Here is a 16,641-nt window from a genome sequence, read left to right as displayed (position 1 = left end):
AAATGAATTAATGTTTTTTATAATGTTGATAGACATACAGATAATTGAAAACGAATGTAGAATTTCATTAAAATAACACGTATGTAGACATCTATACATCTCCCTCAGATCAGCAAAAACGTTTGGTTTTTTATTTTATTCAAGAAAGTAATTTATTTGCATTATTTTGCAAGTTAACCATCACCAGATGCTCTCTACAATCACATTTGAGCACAGCATCAGGTTTCAGAAGTAGAATTGGCATCTCTGGGCTGCAGTGTGTAAGAAACATGTGGTCTAATACAAAACATATGAGTGTTACCCTGGACAAACAGATGCAGAGTTGTGGAGGTTCACTGAGAGCTCTCTGTGTGAGAGAAAGAGCCCAGCAGGAGCTGTTATCCTGCCTGTCAACAACTGAATCCACTCATGGGAAATGACAATAGCAGGGTGCCACACACAGATGTGCATATGCTTTCGCATTTACTCAATATATGTGCAGAGTCATGCTCATACCATACCATCCATTTACACTCGCACAGACAGGCTTTCACTTGCTCGCTCTCCCCAAGCACTCCTGCAGAAAGATGCTCTGACCAGAATGTGACCGTGTCCATCCATTTAAAGCCCTGTTTTCAAACCTTCCTCAGCAAACGTGTTAGTAATGGGTTAATGTTGTTGTTTGTGTGCTGATTGGATTTGTGTCTGCTTGAGTGAGCTTCTCTATGAGCATACAGCAGGTTAGTGTTTCATCTTCAAATGCTATGAAGATATGAAAGTTTTTCTTTAATTAATTAGCGTATTAGGTATTTGTGTGGTGGAGAAAACTGGAATTGGTTTGGTTGCCTTCTGGAATTAAAAATCCCAATCGTTTTTGCCATTGCTAAATTGATTTTTTTTTTTTTTATGATAACTTATAAACTTATACTGTGAACTATGAGGTTGTTAATCAAAGGCTATCAGCCCTCATTATTTCAACTCAATCAAAGAAAAAAATAATGTAAAAAAAAAAAAAGGATTTTCTAATGGAAAAACTACATTACGTATCATTCTGTAAAGAAATCTCCACCAGTGCACCTATATTTATATATATTTTTTTATTTTCTTTATATTTCACTGTTTTTAATTCAGAAATGTAGTTTTTAATGCTTTATGGGTTTGTAGTTCTTTTTCTTGCTAGTGCCATAAACTGCACATAATAGTATTTGTTTTTTTCTTTCAAATTCAAGTTTATAATGTTGTGTTTTGATTCATGGCTTATTGTGCTTTAATGAAACTTTTTTTAAAATCTCGATTGGAAAAATAAAAGTACAGTGTTTAACAGAAAAAGATACTCATGAACCATTAACAAGCTAAAGAGCGTGAAGAGAGTTGTTTGGTTCCAGTGTTTCTTTTAAAAAGGCACTTTGTTCCCAACATTAGTGCATTTTGTGATCGTTTACTGTACATCCCACTCAGTTTCACTTATTGAAGTATGTACTGGAAAAAAGAAAGTGTTTCTCATGGGCTTTATTTTAGACTAGGGTAGGACATTTCTGCGCAGATTAAAAACACAAACAAGCTAACAGCTCTATCTCTCTAAAATGCACACTTTCTCTTGGTATTTACTGGAAAAAGGCCCTTTTTTTGCATGAGATGAAATAGAAAATCAGCCATGCAAATTGCTTCCAGGCTGTATGTAAGAGCAAGCAAGCATATCCAAGTGAAGTGGACTCTACACCGTTTCTTTAATTTGTAAATCTCTCGACATGCAGAAAACGACACAAATGATTCACTGTTGCTCGTGATTCTCTGTGACTTTGGCCTGCTTTCCTCAAAATGAGGTGATTTATTTTTGCATGAATTATAAATAACAACTTTATTTTTACCATCTGCACATCATGAAACCCCCACCATGATCAAGATTAGCTGTATTACTTGATTACAGTGTAATAATAAAATCATTTGATTGTCCCTACACCCCTTCCTGCTCTTATCTCGCTTTAGATCATTATCAGCTCTCGCCGACGGTGAACATGCCTCAGGATGACATGGTCATAATTGAAGATGACAGGCCACATGTTCTCCCCACCCAGCTGTCTGACCAATCGTCATCCAGTTCTCATGATGACATGGGCTTCGCTGTAGAGACACCTCAGCCGCCACCCTGGGACCAAGAGCTTCCTGACAGGTAAATAAAAGTGGACAGTTTAGAAAGTTTTGTAACTTATTTATTGAATTATCTATTGTCTTTGTTTCTATTTCGAGCATCAACTCTCTGACTCTTCTGACGATCTTCCTGCTGTAATTGAGTCCATGGCCTTTCCTTTGTTTGTCAAAGGACCCTACATTATTAGAACACAGCCAAGGACTGAACACTGTTATGTGATTTAATCTCTCTTTTTCTCTCCTTCCCTCAGCACTTCCAGTGTTAATGGCGAGGAGGTGTTTCAGAGGGAAGGCTTTGGTAGGCAAAGCATGTCTGAGAAACGCATCAAGCAGCATGGAGATGCGAACCAACTTGACATCATCAAGACCCGCAAGTCCAAGAGCATGGACCTAGGTACTCTAAAGAGTAATCCTAAATTCAGTGCTTGGTCCTAGATACTTTAAAGATCAATTTGAAACACAGTGCTTGGTCTTAAATACTTTAAACCTCGACCTAGAACACAGAAGTTAGACCTAGATACTCTAAAGGTTGGTCCAAGTAAATAAATTCCCGCCCCGAAATCTAATCCATTGCTCAAGTTACTTTCCTCTCTTTATAAGAGCACTTCTCAGAATGCCTCTCATTCTGGGCATCACCATTCACCACTCCACCGTCACGAAGTCTGCACTGGTCTCCCTTGTGCATGTGCTTTCTAATCTGAACACTGTTTCCACTCATCCAATTCTGCTGGATGTTTCTCACTTACCTCTTTATCACTGAAATGGATTTGGTGCCAGTGTGCAGACAAGGCATCCTTCTGCACATCGGCTCAGTGTTTCCACTGAATCCAGAGCCAAACAACAACGTGTTTGACATTAGTGGTTCCCCAATTTTGAGATCAGCAAGTTAAAAGGGATGAAGTATGAAACACATTATTCCCGCGTTTTCTTTGGAGGGAAATGTGTGGAATGAGGTCAGTTTGGGCACTGGCATGGTCTCAGTGGAAATGTGATGACTCTGAATCAGTAGAATCACTGTGAAAACATGCTGTTTTGTTAATGAGCACTGACTGATTGTTTCTGTCATCTGATTTGTTGATGGTACTTGTCTGTTTGCTTGCTGCATGTTGAATGGTCAAACTAACCGTCCGGTCGATGTATGTGTGTGTGTGCCCCTCACACAGTGGCTGATGAGATTAACCTCACACACTACACAGAAAACCACCCAGGTAAGCATGACCACTCCTGCACACACACTCACTTCTCTTCCACACTGAAGGATTATTAAATCCTTGCCTGTTTTTCTTCAGTGCTGAGATTAATTTTTTCCTGCTGTTTCTTCACTGATTACTTTCCTAGTCCCGTTTGTCACCACTCTCATACCCAGAACAGCTTAAAAAACAAGTTTAGCAATGAAATGATCCAGAGAGCACTAAAATACACACTTTATATTTGATATTATATGTTAATACATTTTCAATATTTTAATATTTATGCTCATAGTGCCAGCATTTATTTGATTAAAAAACAGAAAAATGGGAATATTGTGGAATGTTATTACAATTTAAAATAACACTTTTTTTATGTGAATATATTTTTTAAAATATTTTAAAATTGAATTTATTTCTGTGAGGTCAAAGCCGAATTTTCAGCAACCATTACTCCAGTCTTTAGTGTCACACGAACCTTCAGAAATCACTCTAATATGCTTAAAAAAATCATTCTAATGGTGCTTAAGAATTTTCTAATTATTATCAATTAATATATATATATATATATATATATATATATATATATATATATATATATATATATAACATTTGTGCTGCTTTAATGTTTGCTTTCAGAATTCTTTGGTTAGAAAGTTCAAAAGAACAGCATTTTATTTGAAATATAAACTTTTGTAACATTATAAATGTCTTAATTTATTTTATTTTTTTAAATCACTGACCCCTTTTTTCATTTTTACATATATTTTCTTTACATATATTGTTGTATTTTTATATATTATTGCCATGGAGGTACAACAGGTTGTGGTGTTGTAAAGCATTTTGTTCTGAAAATCGTATTTAGTCTTATCAGTTTTATTGTAATATTGCAGTATTACAAACACATAACGGTGTTATATTTATAAATAGCAGGGGCAGACTGACACGCTTCAATAAGGCAGCGCTGCGTGATGAAGATAAATTCATGCAATCTTTTCTGGCCTCCACTTGCATTCATTTATCTTCATCACTTAATACAGAAACGCATCTTCTCTTCTTCATGGCTGACTTAAAACGATATCAGCTCATGCGCGCACACACACACAAACACACTCTACATAACATTCAGATAAATGTAGCTGCTTTTATCAGGGTTCCAGTATAGATTTGTGGCAGACATACTGCATGCATGACTAGTTGAATGTGGTTTGTGGTTTAACTAGCAAACTCTTCCTCAGGCTCTTCCTCACATGATGTTGGCCCGTCTCTTGGCTTAAAGAAGTCCAGCTCTCTGGAAAGTTTACAGACTGCCGTTGCTGAGGTGACACTCAACGGCAACATGCCTTTTCACCGGCCACGGCCACGCATCATACGGGGGCGGGGCTGCAACGAGAGCTTCCGAGCCGCGATTGACAAATCATACGACAGGCCAACAGCCAATGAGGATGAAGAGGAGTGCATGGACACATGTATGGCTGCTTCTGATTGGCTTAATCAACGAACGCACTAAAATTTGGCAAATGTTGTGATAACGGCTGTTAATTTGATCAGCTGGTTTAACTTTTGTTGATAATGACTCATAATAACAGCTTTCCATTTCTGTTTTTTCTGTAGTGGAGGAGGACACTGAAGGAAGCTCTCGATCAGGGCGGGATTCGGTTTCCACGGTAGCTGATCTCACTCCGCTTTCTGTCACCGAGCAACAGCTGATCAATGGCAACCAGCCTCAAAATGATAAGAAGAAAGAAAAAGGGGGGAAGGACAAAAAGAAGTTCGAGAAAGAAAAGGGTAAAACAAAGAAAGGAATGCTCAAGGGTCTTGGAGAGATGTTCAGGTAATTAAAAGCAGATCTGAACAGCTTTTTGTGTCAGATAAAAGAGACTAAGAATAATGATGATAAGAGCACAGATGAGCCCAGAGCACTTTTTTTCATGTCCTTAATTACCTCAAAACCCAACAATAGAATAAAAAGCCTAGTGAGCTGCCCACCGACGCATCATAGGCGTGTTCCAGTCTCAAAGACTCTGCCAACAATAGGCAGAGCAACAAAATTGGTGAAAGATGTGAAATATATGAAAGAAAATAAGTGGTGTTTTTGGACAGACAGATCTTACCGGCACATTACTAAGGTGGCAAGTTTCTTAATTATTCTCTTTTCTAGTTATGACCTAAAGTTGCCTTAGCAAGCTTCATGCTGCCTCATGAATTAAGAAGGCTTTGTTTTAGTCAAAACATTAGATGTCTTTGATGGTTAAAATCCCAGAATGCATGAAATAAATAAAATTTTATTATAAAAATTAAAGGGGTGGTTGATTACGATTTCACTTTTTTTAACGTTAGTTATTGTGTAATGCTGCTGTTTGAGCATAAACAGTATCCGCTGAAAGTTCATTGCAAATGGAGATATTGTCTTTTCATATTACGGCAGTTTAATGCCTACAAAAATCAACTTGTAGAGACTACAAGTTACTTCCTGGGTTTGTGACATCACAAACCCTGATAAACCCAACCCAGAGAACATGCAACGAAGTGGGTGAGGGCATCTTCTTTAGAGAAGGGGAAGAGTAGTTGCCACTCTGTAAAAACTAGGGGTGCATGGAAAACTCTATTCGTATATGAATCGTGGTTCTGTCTTCTAACAATTCTAATAGATACACAAGTTTCTAAATCATTGTTCTAAAGCAGCGGTTCTTAATCCTCTTCCTCGAGTCCCTTGCTCTGCATCTCTCACTCTCTCTCTCTCTCTCCCTCTCTCATTCAGATCTTCAGCTCCATCAGTGAACTGTGTTCCAATTATACATTTTATGTGTATAGACGGGAAGATATTTTTCACTATTTTCACAGCTATGAGAAACGTTAAACATGGGTGCAGTTTCCATACTGTATTAAAGCTTTAATCAGGATAAAACCATATATTAAAAGCTAACATAAGCAGACGCATTTACACATAACAGCGTATCTAAACATATTCGACAACAACAACAAAAAAATAAAACATACCATTAAGAGCCATGCTTACACAGGTTCTGGACGATCCTCTTCACTAATATTCATTCGGGCTCAAATTAAATATAAACAAGGCTATTGTTTACAGTACAAGCGGAGTTCATGCACTGAGGTGAGGGGCGGGATGTTTAGAGGTGCTCTGGTGGGCCAGTTAACCAATCAGAGCCTATCACGTATTTCAGAGGGAGGGGCTTCATAAAAGCAGGAAATCTTTAGCGGAATTGAATGAGAAGGGTTAGAGCGGTATATAATAGAAGTGTTGATAGATAATATCTAATTGAAAATTTAAATTGTCTGTGCTTTCATCATATAAGAGCTAGACACAATATGATTAAAATTTGATTAAAGGGTGTTAATTATGCTTTTTACCATTTTTACCGCAAGTAATATTTTCCAAGTTGTTTTTTAAAGACGTCTCATGCTCACCAAGGCTGCATTAATTTGATCAAAAATACAGTAAAAAACTTAATATTGTAAAATATTGTAAATAGTAGATTTACTTATATATATATACATTTTTTTTTTTTTTTATGTAATTTATTTCTTTAATGGCAAAGTGGGATCATTACTCTAGTCTTCAGTGTCACATGATCCTTCAGAAATTATTTTAATGTGCTGTTTTTGTGCTCAGAAAACTTTTTATTAATGTTTAATAAACTCTTCAAGAAGAGACTAAACAAACACCTACTTAGCTAAAAAACTGTAATCTCCTGATGCTTAATGTCACTTATCCTATATATCTAGTCCTGAGCAGCTGCAGATCACGATAGGCTCTCGGAACATGAACTGTTAATGCCTGTATCTGCTTAAGCTTAAAAAAAAAACAGTAGTTGTGCTGTTATATTTAAAAAAATATCACTTTTTACCAACTAAATGCATTTTATTGAATTATATATATATATAATATAAAAAAAATCTTACTGATACCAAACTTTTTATAAATAGTGCATTGTACAGGTACTATTAGTGTTGTCACGGTACCAAAATTTCAGTATTCGGTACCGATACCAGTGAAAATCCACGGTTCTCGGTACCAATTTCGGTACCAAAGCAAAACACAATATGCTAATAAAAAAAAACAAAAAAACACTTTTTATCACTATAAATAAAACCAATGCAATTCTTTATACTTATTTAAATTTGTGATTAAAGTTTTTTTTACAAGTAATACAATTATACAAAAAACAGTAAACAAGTTTCACCCAAATTTTTATTTGTCTTTTAATTAATGAAATTTGAACACATTCTATTTTTTGGTAAATAAAGGATTTGCTATTAAAACTAAAACATGGAAGAAATATTGTGTGATTTATTTCTTTAAAAAGTTTTATTAATTTTCTCAACAGTATTAGCAGTATCACATACCTTCTATTAAATAATAGTAATATTTCTAGCACAATGCCTTCTTGTAAAAATGAAATTATTTTGACGGGTTGCCGTGAATACCTTTAAACTGACACTGGTTTTACTCAAATGAAACGGTAAAATGCTTGTGAAGTGACTCAGAGTTCTGGTGATGTTGTTTATGTATTTATGTCCACATTGAGATGGCAGATGCTGAGATTACTGCAAATGTTACACGCTTCAGTCTATGCAACCCTCTACGGACACCTCTGCAATTGAATCGCCATTGGCCATTAAATATTTTAGTTTACCAGAGAGTTATTTATATATTATATATCGCCAGACTGATATATAATTAGAACTTTAGTAATTAGAAGTAAACTTGATAACCATGTTTAAATGCATATTAGTCAATTTAACTGAACATTTTAACTGGAATGGTGGTGGTGCTTTTTTTGTCATTCAGTGATTCTGTAAAAAAAAAAGGAGGTGAGCAAAACTAACAAGAATACTGATAAGATAATATTGATACGAATTCTAATAAGAAGAATTATAAAAACACAATAAAGATTACTAAGGATTAATTAGCTGCTGGATTCATGAATATTAATCAGGTTTTGTGCATTCGCTCGAACTGATTTGCTGAAACGAACGATAATAGGTGAGCGCCAGCCAATGAGATTGCCATTTGCGCATTAACTCCACACACTAACGTTACCGGAAAACCCAGCTATTCTTAAAAGCTGAAGATTTCCATAGATATGCCACTATTTTGAAAAGGAAAAAATACAACCAAGAATAGTTTAAATGTAGTGCGTCAATTCTCTCTCTCGGTCTCTGCGTGTGTGACAGCGATCTGTGCGCCTTCACACTAGAGGTACATTAAACACAGGTGCGCTGTGCATCCATTGAGATCACACAGATCGCCTGACTGAGAGTGAAACTTTAAAGCGCTCAGTCAGAGAGTGTTCGGCGAGTGAACATATATCTGAGCTAAACTTATACTTAGCCTCTAACTCACACAATGGCGAGTAAAATCTGAGAATTTATTAGCCATTGACTAATATTAGAAATCATTTAGTCGCCAGAAGGAAGATTTAGTAGCATATGCGAGTGGTGTACTTGCAATGTAGAGGGTCGCTATGTAGTAAACAAACCCGCACGTCTCTGCCATTCATTCATTCACACAGAGACACGCAGAACATGCAGGATTCAGATATCAACCAACTTTTGCGGCTTAACATTAAAATACTGGTCCATATGGAGATTTGATTTGATTAATTTATGCTAACTTTGACAAATTCTTTGACTGTCCATATTAAAATGTAAGTTTCATTTTCATGACTGGATTTTGAGATTCCGTCCGCGTCTTCTGCTTCGCGGTAATCATATCGCTGTATGCGTCAAGAACCGGGTTTGAACGGGACCTCGGTACTACCGGTACTTACAGAAACCTGGTACCGTCACATTTTCATTTTTTTAGTACCGACTTGGTACCGAAGTACCGGGTCTTTTGACAACACTAGGTACTATAGACAGTAGGCAGCATCTCATTAGTATTCAAACTTCCTGTAATAATAGTAAATAATTATGGGATTGAAATCTAACCATTAATATTGATAGACTGTGCGTTTGTGTGCTCTGTGGAGTGACCGTATGTTCCTGAGCTCTAGGCAGAATGGACAATCACATCCAAGACACGGAGGAAAAGTTTGAGTTTCCATCAAGTTTAGTGTAGAGGTACGAGGAGACTGGAGGGGTGAGAAAGCAAGAACGCAGCTCATTTGAAGCTTTTTGAATCTGTCAGCAATAGATAAATCTTTTTTGAAAACGTTGAATATTTTAGCCTGCTTCTGGGGCAGTGGAGTGTTTTAATGGCTGTCATCTGCCTCGCTGAGCCAAAGATACCTGCTACATATTAATGAGCTCTCTACATATTAATGAGCTCCGTAGAATATCAGAACTCAGGCATACAAAGGTACTGGAACTCCTTTCAGCTTTCTCGCACACACTTCAGTCCTTGCACTTGTCAGCGGAATATTAATGAGTCTATATGCTTGATAAAACAAAGATTTGCAAAGAAGAGAAGACTTTTCGTGCTCGCTGCTTTGCAGAGTTGCAAAACAGTGATTAATTTGTTAAATGAATTAGAATAGATGGATTAAGAGCTTTAACGGTGGTTTGATTAGAGGAGACAGGTTTAAGAGATTTTTTCAGAAACATAATGTCCATTACAATCGAAGGGAAACATGACTAGTATTTTGAATCAATAAGCTTTTAAATGCAACTTCCAAAAATTTATTTATATTTTTTTTTTATAATTAAAATAAACTGTTGTTGGGCTTTTCAACAGTTAGTTGACAAGAATGTGACATCAACTTTTGACGTGTTTGTGTGTGTTAAAGATTCGGGAAATACCGTAAGGACGAGGGTCTGGATGGTCCGAAGTGGAAGGCAGAGGAAGCTCATGCATCGGAGGAAGAGATGCACAGAATGAGACTAGAACAAGAGAGGTACACATACACACACACACACACACACGGAGAGAGTGAGAGAGTCAGAGCTAATCTTAACTATCATCAGCCTCTAATCAGAGGCATTTCCTGTCACTTTACCTGCGAGCCGTACCCACTTCCTCTAACCTTCTTCCTCAGTAATTGTTTCAGTCCTGTTGTTTGTGTCATCATTGTTTTAAAGCATTATGTTGCTTTTATATTTTGTGTGTGTTTGCATACTAATGCTTTAACTAAGCCTAATATGTTTTAGTTGTTTCAAGTTCATCGTGTGAATGTTCACCTGCAGGTGTGTGTATGTTCATGTTGTTTTATTAATAATGCCACGTGAACCCCCTCCCGTTTTCCCTTCTGTCCTGTGAGACCATGCTGAGAAATCCCCCCTCTTTCAATCTTTTTCTTAATCTCTCTCTCTCTCTTGTACAGACCCATTTATCATCTTGCTTTTGATGGGGGTTAGAAAGGTGTTTCAGTTTCATGTTTTTAGGACCTATGAAGAAACCACTGATTTCAGGTTTAAAGGCATAGTTCACAAAAAAATTACATTTTGGCATTGTTCACTAATCTAAAAACATTTTTTTTTCTATACAATGAGAGTTAATGGGGTCTAAACAACATTAGGCATTGGGTCTTTGTCTTTCTGTTGTAGTGTATGTATATACACACACACACACACATATACTGTATATGTATATATACATTTCATCATTTAGCAGACACTTTTATCCAAATATGTATGTGCATATATATATATATATATATATACTTATTTTCTACATTATTTATGTAATATAAATACATGCATTTTTATATATAACACATAATAGTAGAAAATTGTTAGCCTGAATGCAATGTAAGTTGCTTTGGATAAAAGCATCTGCTAAATGCATTAATTTAATTTAATTTAATATATTTTTGTATGCAGTGTTGCCAAAGCATCAATAATAATAATAATAAAAAATGCCAGAAATGCTAATAAAATAATTAATTTAATTTGAATAGAATTAACATTTTAACAACCAGGTATTTAGGTTAGTACCAAATAAAACTAAATTAAACATTATTCATTTATACAGGAATAAATCATGTTTTCCTTGTCAGGTCAAAAAATGTCTTCTCTTTTTAGTGTTTTATGTATCCTGATCTGTCCATTATTACTTATAATGTCTATGTATGTCTATGTAGGATCCAGGCTAAAACGCGAGAGATTCGTCAGCGTCAGGCCAAAGAGCGAGACTATGCAGAGATCCAAGACTTCAGCCGGTCCACCCTGACCTCACTTCCTCCCGAAGAGCCCCCATACGCCGGCATCGGCTCACTGGAGCACGGCGGGTACCATCGGATCCACACGCCTCCAGACTCACCCTACACACACAAACAGAACGCTCGCAACGGACAGCCCTCTACATCAGACAGGTATTCACTTTAACAACATTGTCATTTTTAAATAGTATAGTCCTTGCTGAGCTATCAATGAGTTAACCTGTGATTCTGAATTCAAGATGCTCTTCTAAACGCTCTCTTAGAGTTGTGTGAGGTGTGGAAAGCATTCTCGAGGGCTTTCATAAAACCCGATTTGTGAGAATGTTTTGTTTGGGTTGTGTCAGAGTTGCATGTTTTCTTGAGACTAAAACAAATACAGGCAGAGAGAGACAGGAAGACCATTTCCTGTAAGAACCCTCAGGGAACAGGAAATGGGTGTCATTCCAGTGAGATGCGGAGAATGGAACTGTGGGAATTATCCTCTCAAATCTGCATGGGAAGTGGATCTTAAAGGGGCACAATGTGTGGGTGGGGGTGTTTTTATGGGCTTCAGAAGGAAACATTGTGTAGGATTGTGTGTGTGATGCATTATATAAACAGTATAGCATATATAGTGATCTTATAGCTTCCTGTTTTCCGAGTTTCAGCCAATCAGCTTTATTGCAAGCTGTCAGATCATATTAGTTGAGACCATGTAGCTAAAACAGCTGTGGACATCGGAAAAGCCCCTTTCCAATGTTTTAAGATATTTAGACTGATTGAAGCTGTTATTTTATGCCACGATGATGACATTGACATCAACAGGAAGTCATTCTTTAGTGTCTTTAAAACGGCAGGAAAATAGCAGTATCTTTACTTTTAAGGAGCAAATCCTTTTCAACTGTGACAAATGTGTACAGTGTCTTTGCCATTTCCTTTAATATGAATCTTTTTAACTCTTTAATCAATCACCCTAATTAGAGAGAATATCATCACAGTTAAGTGTGCCATTCAATGTTGGATTGATGAACGGAGCATAATGTTTCCTGTTTTTCATTCAGATGTAGTTTTTTTTTTGTATTAGCATTATGCACACTTTTAGCATTTTTAGATTTTAATTAAAACATTTTTGACACATTTCTAAAACCTTTCTACCCGCAAGGGTTTCCGTAAGGTCATTTTAAGAGGTTTTTTTTTCATTTGGCCCTAAACTAAAGCAGACCGACCAAGTCCTTTTTCTTGCATAAACTTGTATTGTGAAATGCACAGTTGGGTCCAGAACATAAGCAATCTAGAGGCATTGGTTAGTCTCTGAACGCTCAGAATAATTCCCAATATCAGTTGTGAAAGAGGTTATAGTGGAAATCTAACAATAATAGAATCATTTTTACAATGTCACTGTTTTAGCCAGGCACACACTTATACCCTCACACAAACACACACATACACACAGTATCTGACCTAGAAATCAGAGTGTTGTTGCATTCTGGCTGTCAGCTGCAGTATGGTTTAAGTCTCTCAGTGCAGAACGGTTAAGTAAATGAGAAATATATCTGTTCAGTCAGCAGAACTACTTTTTAAAAGCTGATAAAAGGCTTATACACGCACAAACCCAGTTCAAGTCCAGCTGAGGTGTAATGATGATACTAAGATGCGAAGTAAGGAGTCTTGCAAGAGATGTTTGTGCATATTGAAGGTTTCTCTCTCTTTATGTGTGTGTGCATATAATTTGAATGTCTGTGTACAGTATATTGAAGTTTTTGCAGTAATGTGTGATGTTTATTTTTTTATTAATTATTTTTATTACATGCATACTAAGTGTGTTTGTATGTATGTGTATATTACACACACAAACCATGGTGGCAGAAAAAAGAATGAAAGACAATGGACTCAAATCAATCTAACAACAGTTAATGAAGCAGTGCATGTGGCTGATGTCGGAGGTTGTCACTTCAATTATAAATCTCTCTCTCTCTCTGCGAGGTCTCTGTCCCCTCACCAGGTTTGATGTGGCTTTGTTAGAACGTGTGTGTGTTTGTGATCTTTGACTCTTTAATCTGTTTAATCTGTGTTCTTGTGATCTGTTGATATGTTTTTTTTTTCTTGAATTGCTCAGAGGATTTAATTGTTAATGGAAGGATCAGAGAAATGTAATAGATCAGAGAAAAAAAGAGGTGTGTGTGTATGAGAGCGAGAGAGCGAGACGGGCAGTTTAAATGAATTAAACTCAATCTCACTTATTCATTTCCACTCAAAACCCCTCCTCTCTGAGCTGGGATTTGATACTCTCAGGTTTTATTAAATTGACTTCTTAGATTTGAGTGAGAGAGTGACAACGTGCACACACACACATACAGCCCATTTCTGCATGTTTTTTTTTCTCTGTCATTATGAGCAAAGATATCTGAGCCCTTCCTGTTCACATGTGAGCTGATGACCATGGGGACCTTGCCCGTGTCTCTGGTCTCCCACCCCAGCGAAGGAGCCCCTGTATAATCAACATTCCTTCTGATAAACTTTAGTTGTGTCGGTGTGTTTGTGTGTGTTTGTGTGTGTGTGCGTGCACTCTTGCTGAGTTGACTATGAGCCCTGTAGGGAATTTTAAAGAATGAGCAGTGCAGAGGCCAATTAAAGCAGCCAAACACACACAGAGGGTAAACATCTGACTAATCCCACAGCATTCATGCTGAGAACTCACACACACATGCATACACACACAAGTTTAAGCTCATTATCAGCATTCCCTGGCACGCTGCGTGGAAAAAAGCACGGATTAAGAAAAACCAAAGCGTCAGAAACAAACTCGCAGCTTACAGATGGATAAAGAGAGTGTGACACTACTGCTAATTAAAAGAAATAAATGAGTAAAGAGGAGAGCAGTGGTAGCAGAATTTAGATGTGCCACTGTCAGGAAAAAAAGGCCACCTCTGTGGTTTGGGATTGATTTCAGTTACAAACAGCATATTGTACACTTTAGTTTCATCTCATGTTGAGTGATAATGTTACGGTTTCTTTCAATGAAGTTGAACAGAATCATCATTTCCCCTCTGAACTTTAGCTGTTTGTGTTGAAGACTTTTTGCTTTTGTTTGACGTTTGATTGGCTGTCCTTCATGTGTTGCCCTGGTTAAGTGTAGTCCGCCCAAAAATGAACATCATTTACTCACTCTCATGTCATTCAAAATTTATATGAGTAAAAAAAGATATTTTGAAGAACGTTGTAAACCAAACAACATTGGAGTCCAGTGAACACAGACTAAGGGAATGATGACCGAATTTAATGTACTTTAGGTATGAAACAAAGTCTCAGCTTTCAGATTTAGTCTTTTTTTTATTCTAACAATAAATACTGTTTTGTTGCTCTTTAATGTGTCATGACCGATTGCTGTAGCTCTTCAGCTCAAGCTGCATGTGATTTAATCTCTTCCTCTTTTCTAATTATAGTGCGAAATAAACATGAATGAACATCAGAAAGTATCTGGTTTCAAATGCGGGGAGATTTTTCAAGTTCAAGTCCACCAGCATTAATCTGATTGATTTGTCAAACAAAAATGGCTGATTGAGCATTATGATTGTTCAGATCGCCTGTCAGTCAAACTCTCTGCAATGGGTCAATTGAAAGAAAACAAGCTGATGGTAAGATTGAATCTATTATTTGGTAATAATATAGCATAACAACAAAATTAGAAGCCTACAACATTCTGTAGGCTGGCCATTTTTGTCCATGAGCACCACTGTTGTAAAAAAAAAGTACAGAAATTATCTAAAAAATTTATAACCTGTATGAAGTTTTGGTCCAGTTCAATAATAACTAACATCCTCGGAAAAAGACATGAACACAACATGAAGATTATAAGGTTCTTAATAACTGTATTGAGTAGAGTACAGAAAGTGTTTGTCTGCCTGTCACTGTATAGTGCTTTAGTAAAAGATGAGTTAGCTTGATTTTATCATGCATTTTCAATGTGTTTCTGAGGCCAAAATAGACTGAAACTCTACCGTGAAACATGCCTAAGTTTGAATTTTTGACTCTAGGTGGAGCTTGTGTTGTGAATGTAACAGTACACCAAGATCTTAGGACAAAAAAAACTAAATCTGTTTTTTGATGCTCTATACATCTTTCGGGTTTATATTGGAAGTTATTTTATCCATTATCATAACACAGCGGATATTCCAGACCCTGCGGCTCATCCATAAACTGCACACATGGTTTGTTTTGGAAAGATCCGCTGAGGGGTCCGAGTGTTTGTAGTAGCTGGTGGTGTGTGGTTTCAGCCACTGAGAGTTTGTGTCTGATCGTGGTCTAATGTTTATACATGAACAGCAGTGGGGTGACATTAATGAAGCCCCACTGCACTGGTGGTTGAACCAGCTCTCATTTGGGCCAAGTTAGATGCTCTAATGATGAATGGATCAAAAGACATTCAACACAATCTAGAGCTACATTACCCTTTTCATGTTGATTTATCTCCAAGACAATTAAAAGGATATGTTTTCTCAGTAATTCTCTCTCCCTCCCTTCTTTTTTTCCCAAGTTCTAGCTAGTCAATTAATGCTCATTTAAAGGAATGCTTCAGCCAAAAATGAATGTTCCGTCATCATTTATTAACCGTATTCATCTGTGGAACACAAAAGAAAGAATCATCTCTCGTACAAAACTCCGTCTGTGTGCTTGTGTGTCTGTTATTAATGAAAATACTGTGTAGATTAACATTGACAATTGACACAAACAGAAAAACAAATCTTTCTCTTTCGCTCTGTGAACTCAAACAGGCCTCCCATAATGTAACTAAATCCAGTATTTGCAATATTCTCTAATGGATTTAATTTGTCACAACTTCTGATTGTTAATTATGAGGCCACACATGCAGATGACAAACCGAGTATAGTGATAAACAGACATTAGTGGATAATAACCATCTGTATATTCCACTGAGACATCAGATTGTGTATTGTGGCATATGGTTTCAGATCTTCTCGGCGTCGCATGCTTAACTTTTACTCGCTTGAGATGTGATGGCAAATGGAGGTCGGAAGTTCAGATCCAAGTCAGAGTGACCCAAAAACCAACATTACCGAGATCCCAGACCTCCTCGATCACCACTATGGCCCTAATTGCTTCTGGGACTGTCTCTGTAGCTTTTATTAGAAAGCAATTGCTAAAGGAGGTATGTGGCCCTGTTTACACCTGGTAGCAACATGCTATTTCTTTGCTTTCCAGTT

The 16,641-nt window shown here is 36.9% G+C and overlaps 1 protein-coding gene across 3 annotated transcripts in view; it reads left to right on the top strand.

The window, feature by feature from the left end:
- The window catches only part of pard3ab (par-3 family cell polarity regulator alpha, b), a 77,503-nt gene that overhangs the window by 42,808 nt on the left and 18,054 nt on the right, over positions 1-16,641 (top strand). For 2 of the 3 annotated variants that reach the window (XM_059501374.1, XM_059501373.1), the window contains 7 exons: positions 1,966-2,149; positions 2,379-2,521; positions 3,291-3,335; positions 4,553-4,783; positions 4,929-5,148; positions 10,070-10,177; positions 11,363-11,593. In XM_059501374.1, coding sequence (XP_059357357.1) covers positions 1,966-2,149; positions 2,379-2,521; positions 3,291-3,335; positions 4,553-4,783; positions 4,929-5,148; positions 10,070-10,177; positions 11,363-11,593 — 1,162 coding nt within the window. The remainder of the gene's footprint in view (positions 1-1,965; positions 2,150-2,378; positions 2,522-3,290; positions 3,336-4,552; positions 4,784-4,928; positions 5,149-10,069; positions 10,178-11,362; positions 11,594-16,641) is intronic. The other variant, XM_059501375.1, reaches the window with a different exon arrangement.

Source organism: Carassius carassius, chromosome 20 (genome assembly GCF_963082965.1).
Source record: "Carassius carassius chromosome 20, fCarCar2.1, whole genome shotgun sequence".
Taxonomy (NCBI): Eukaryota; Metazoa; Chordata; class Actinopteri; order Cypriniformes; family Cyprinidae; genus Carassius; species Carassius carassius.
This window is presented reverse-complemented; position numbering and strand designations above follow the sequence as displayed.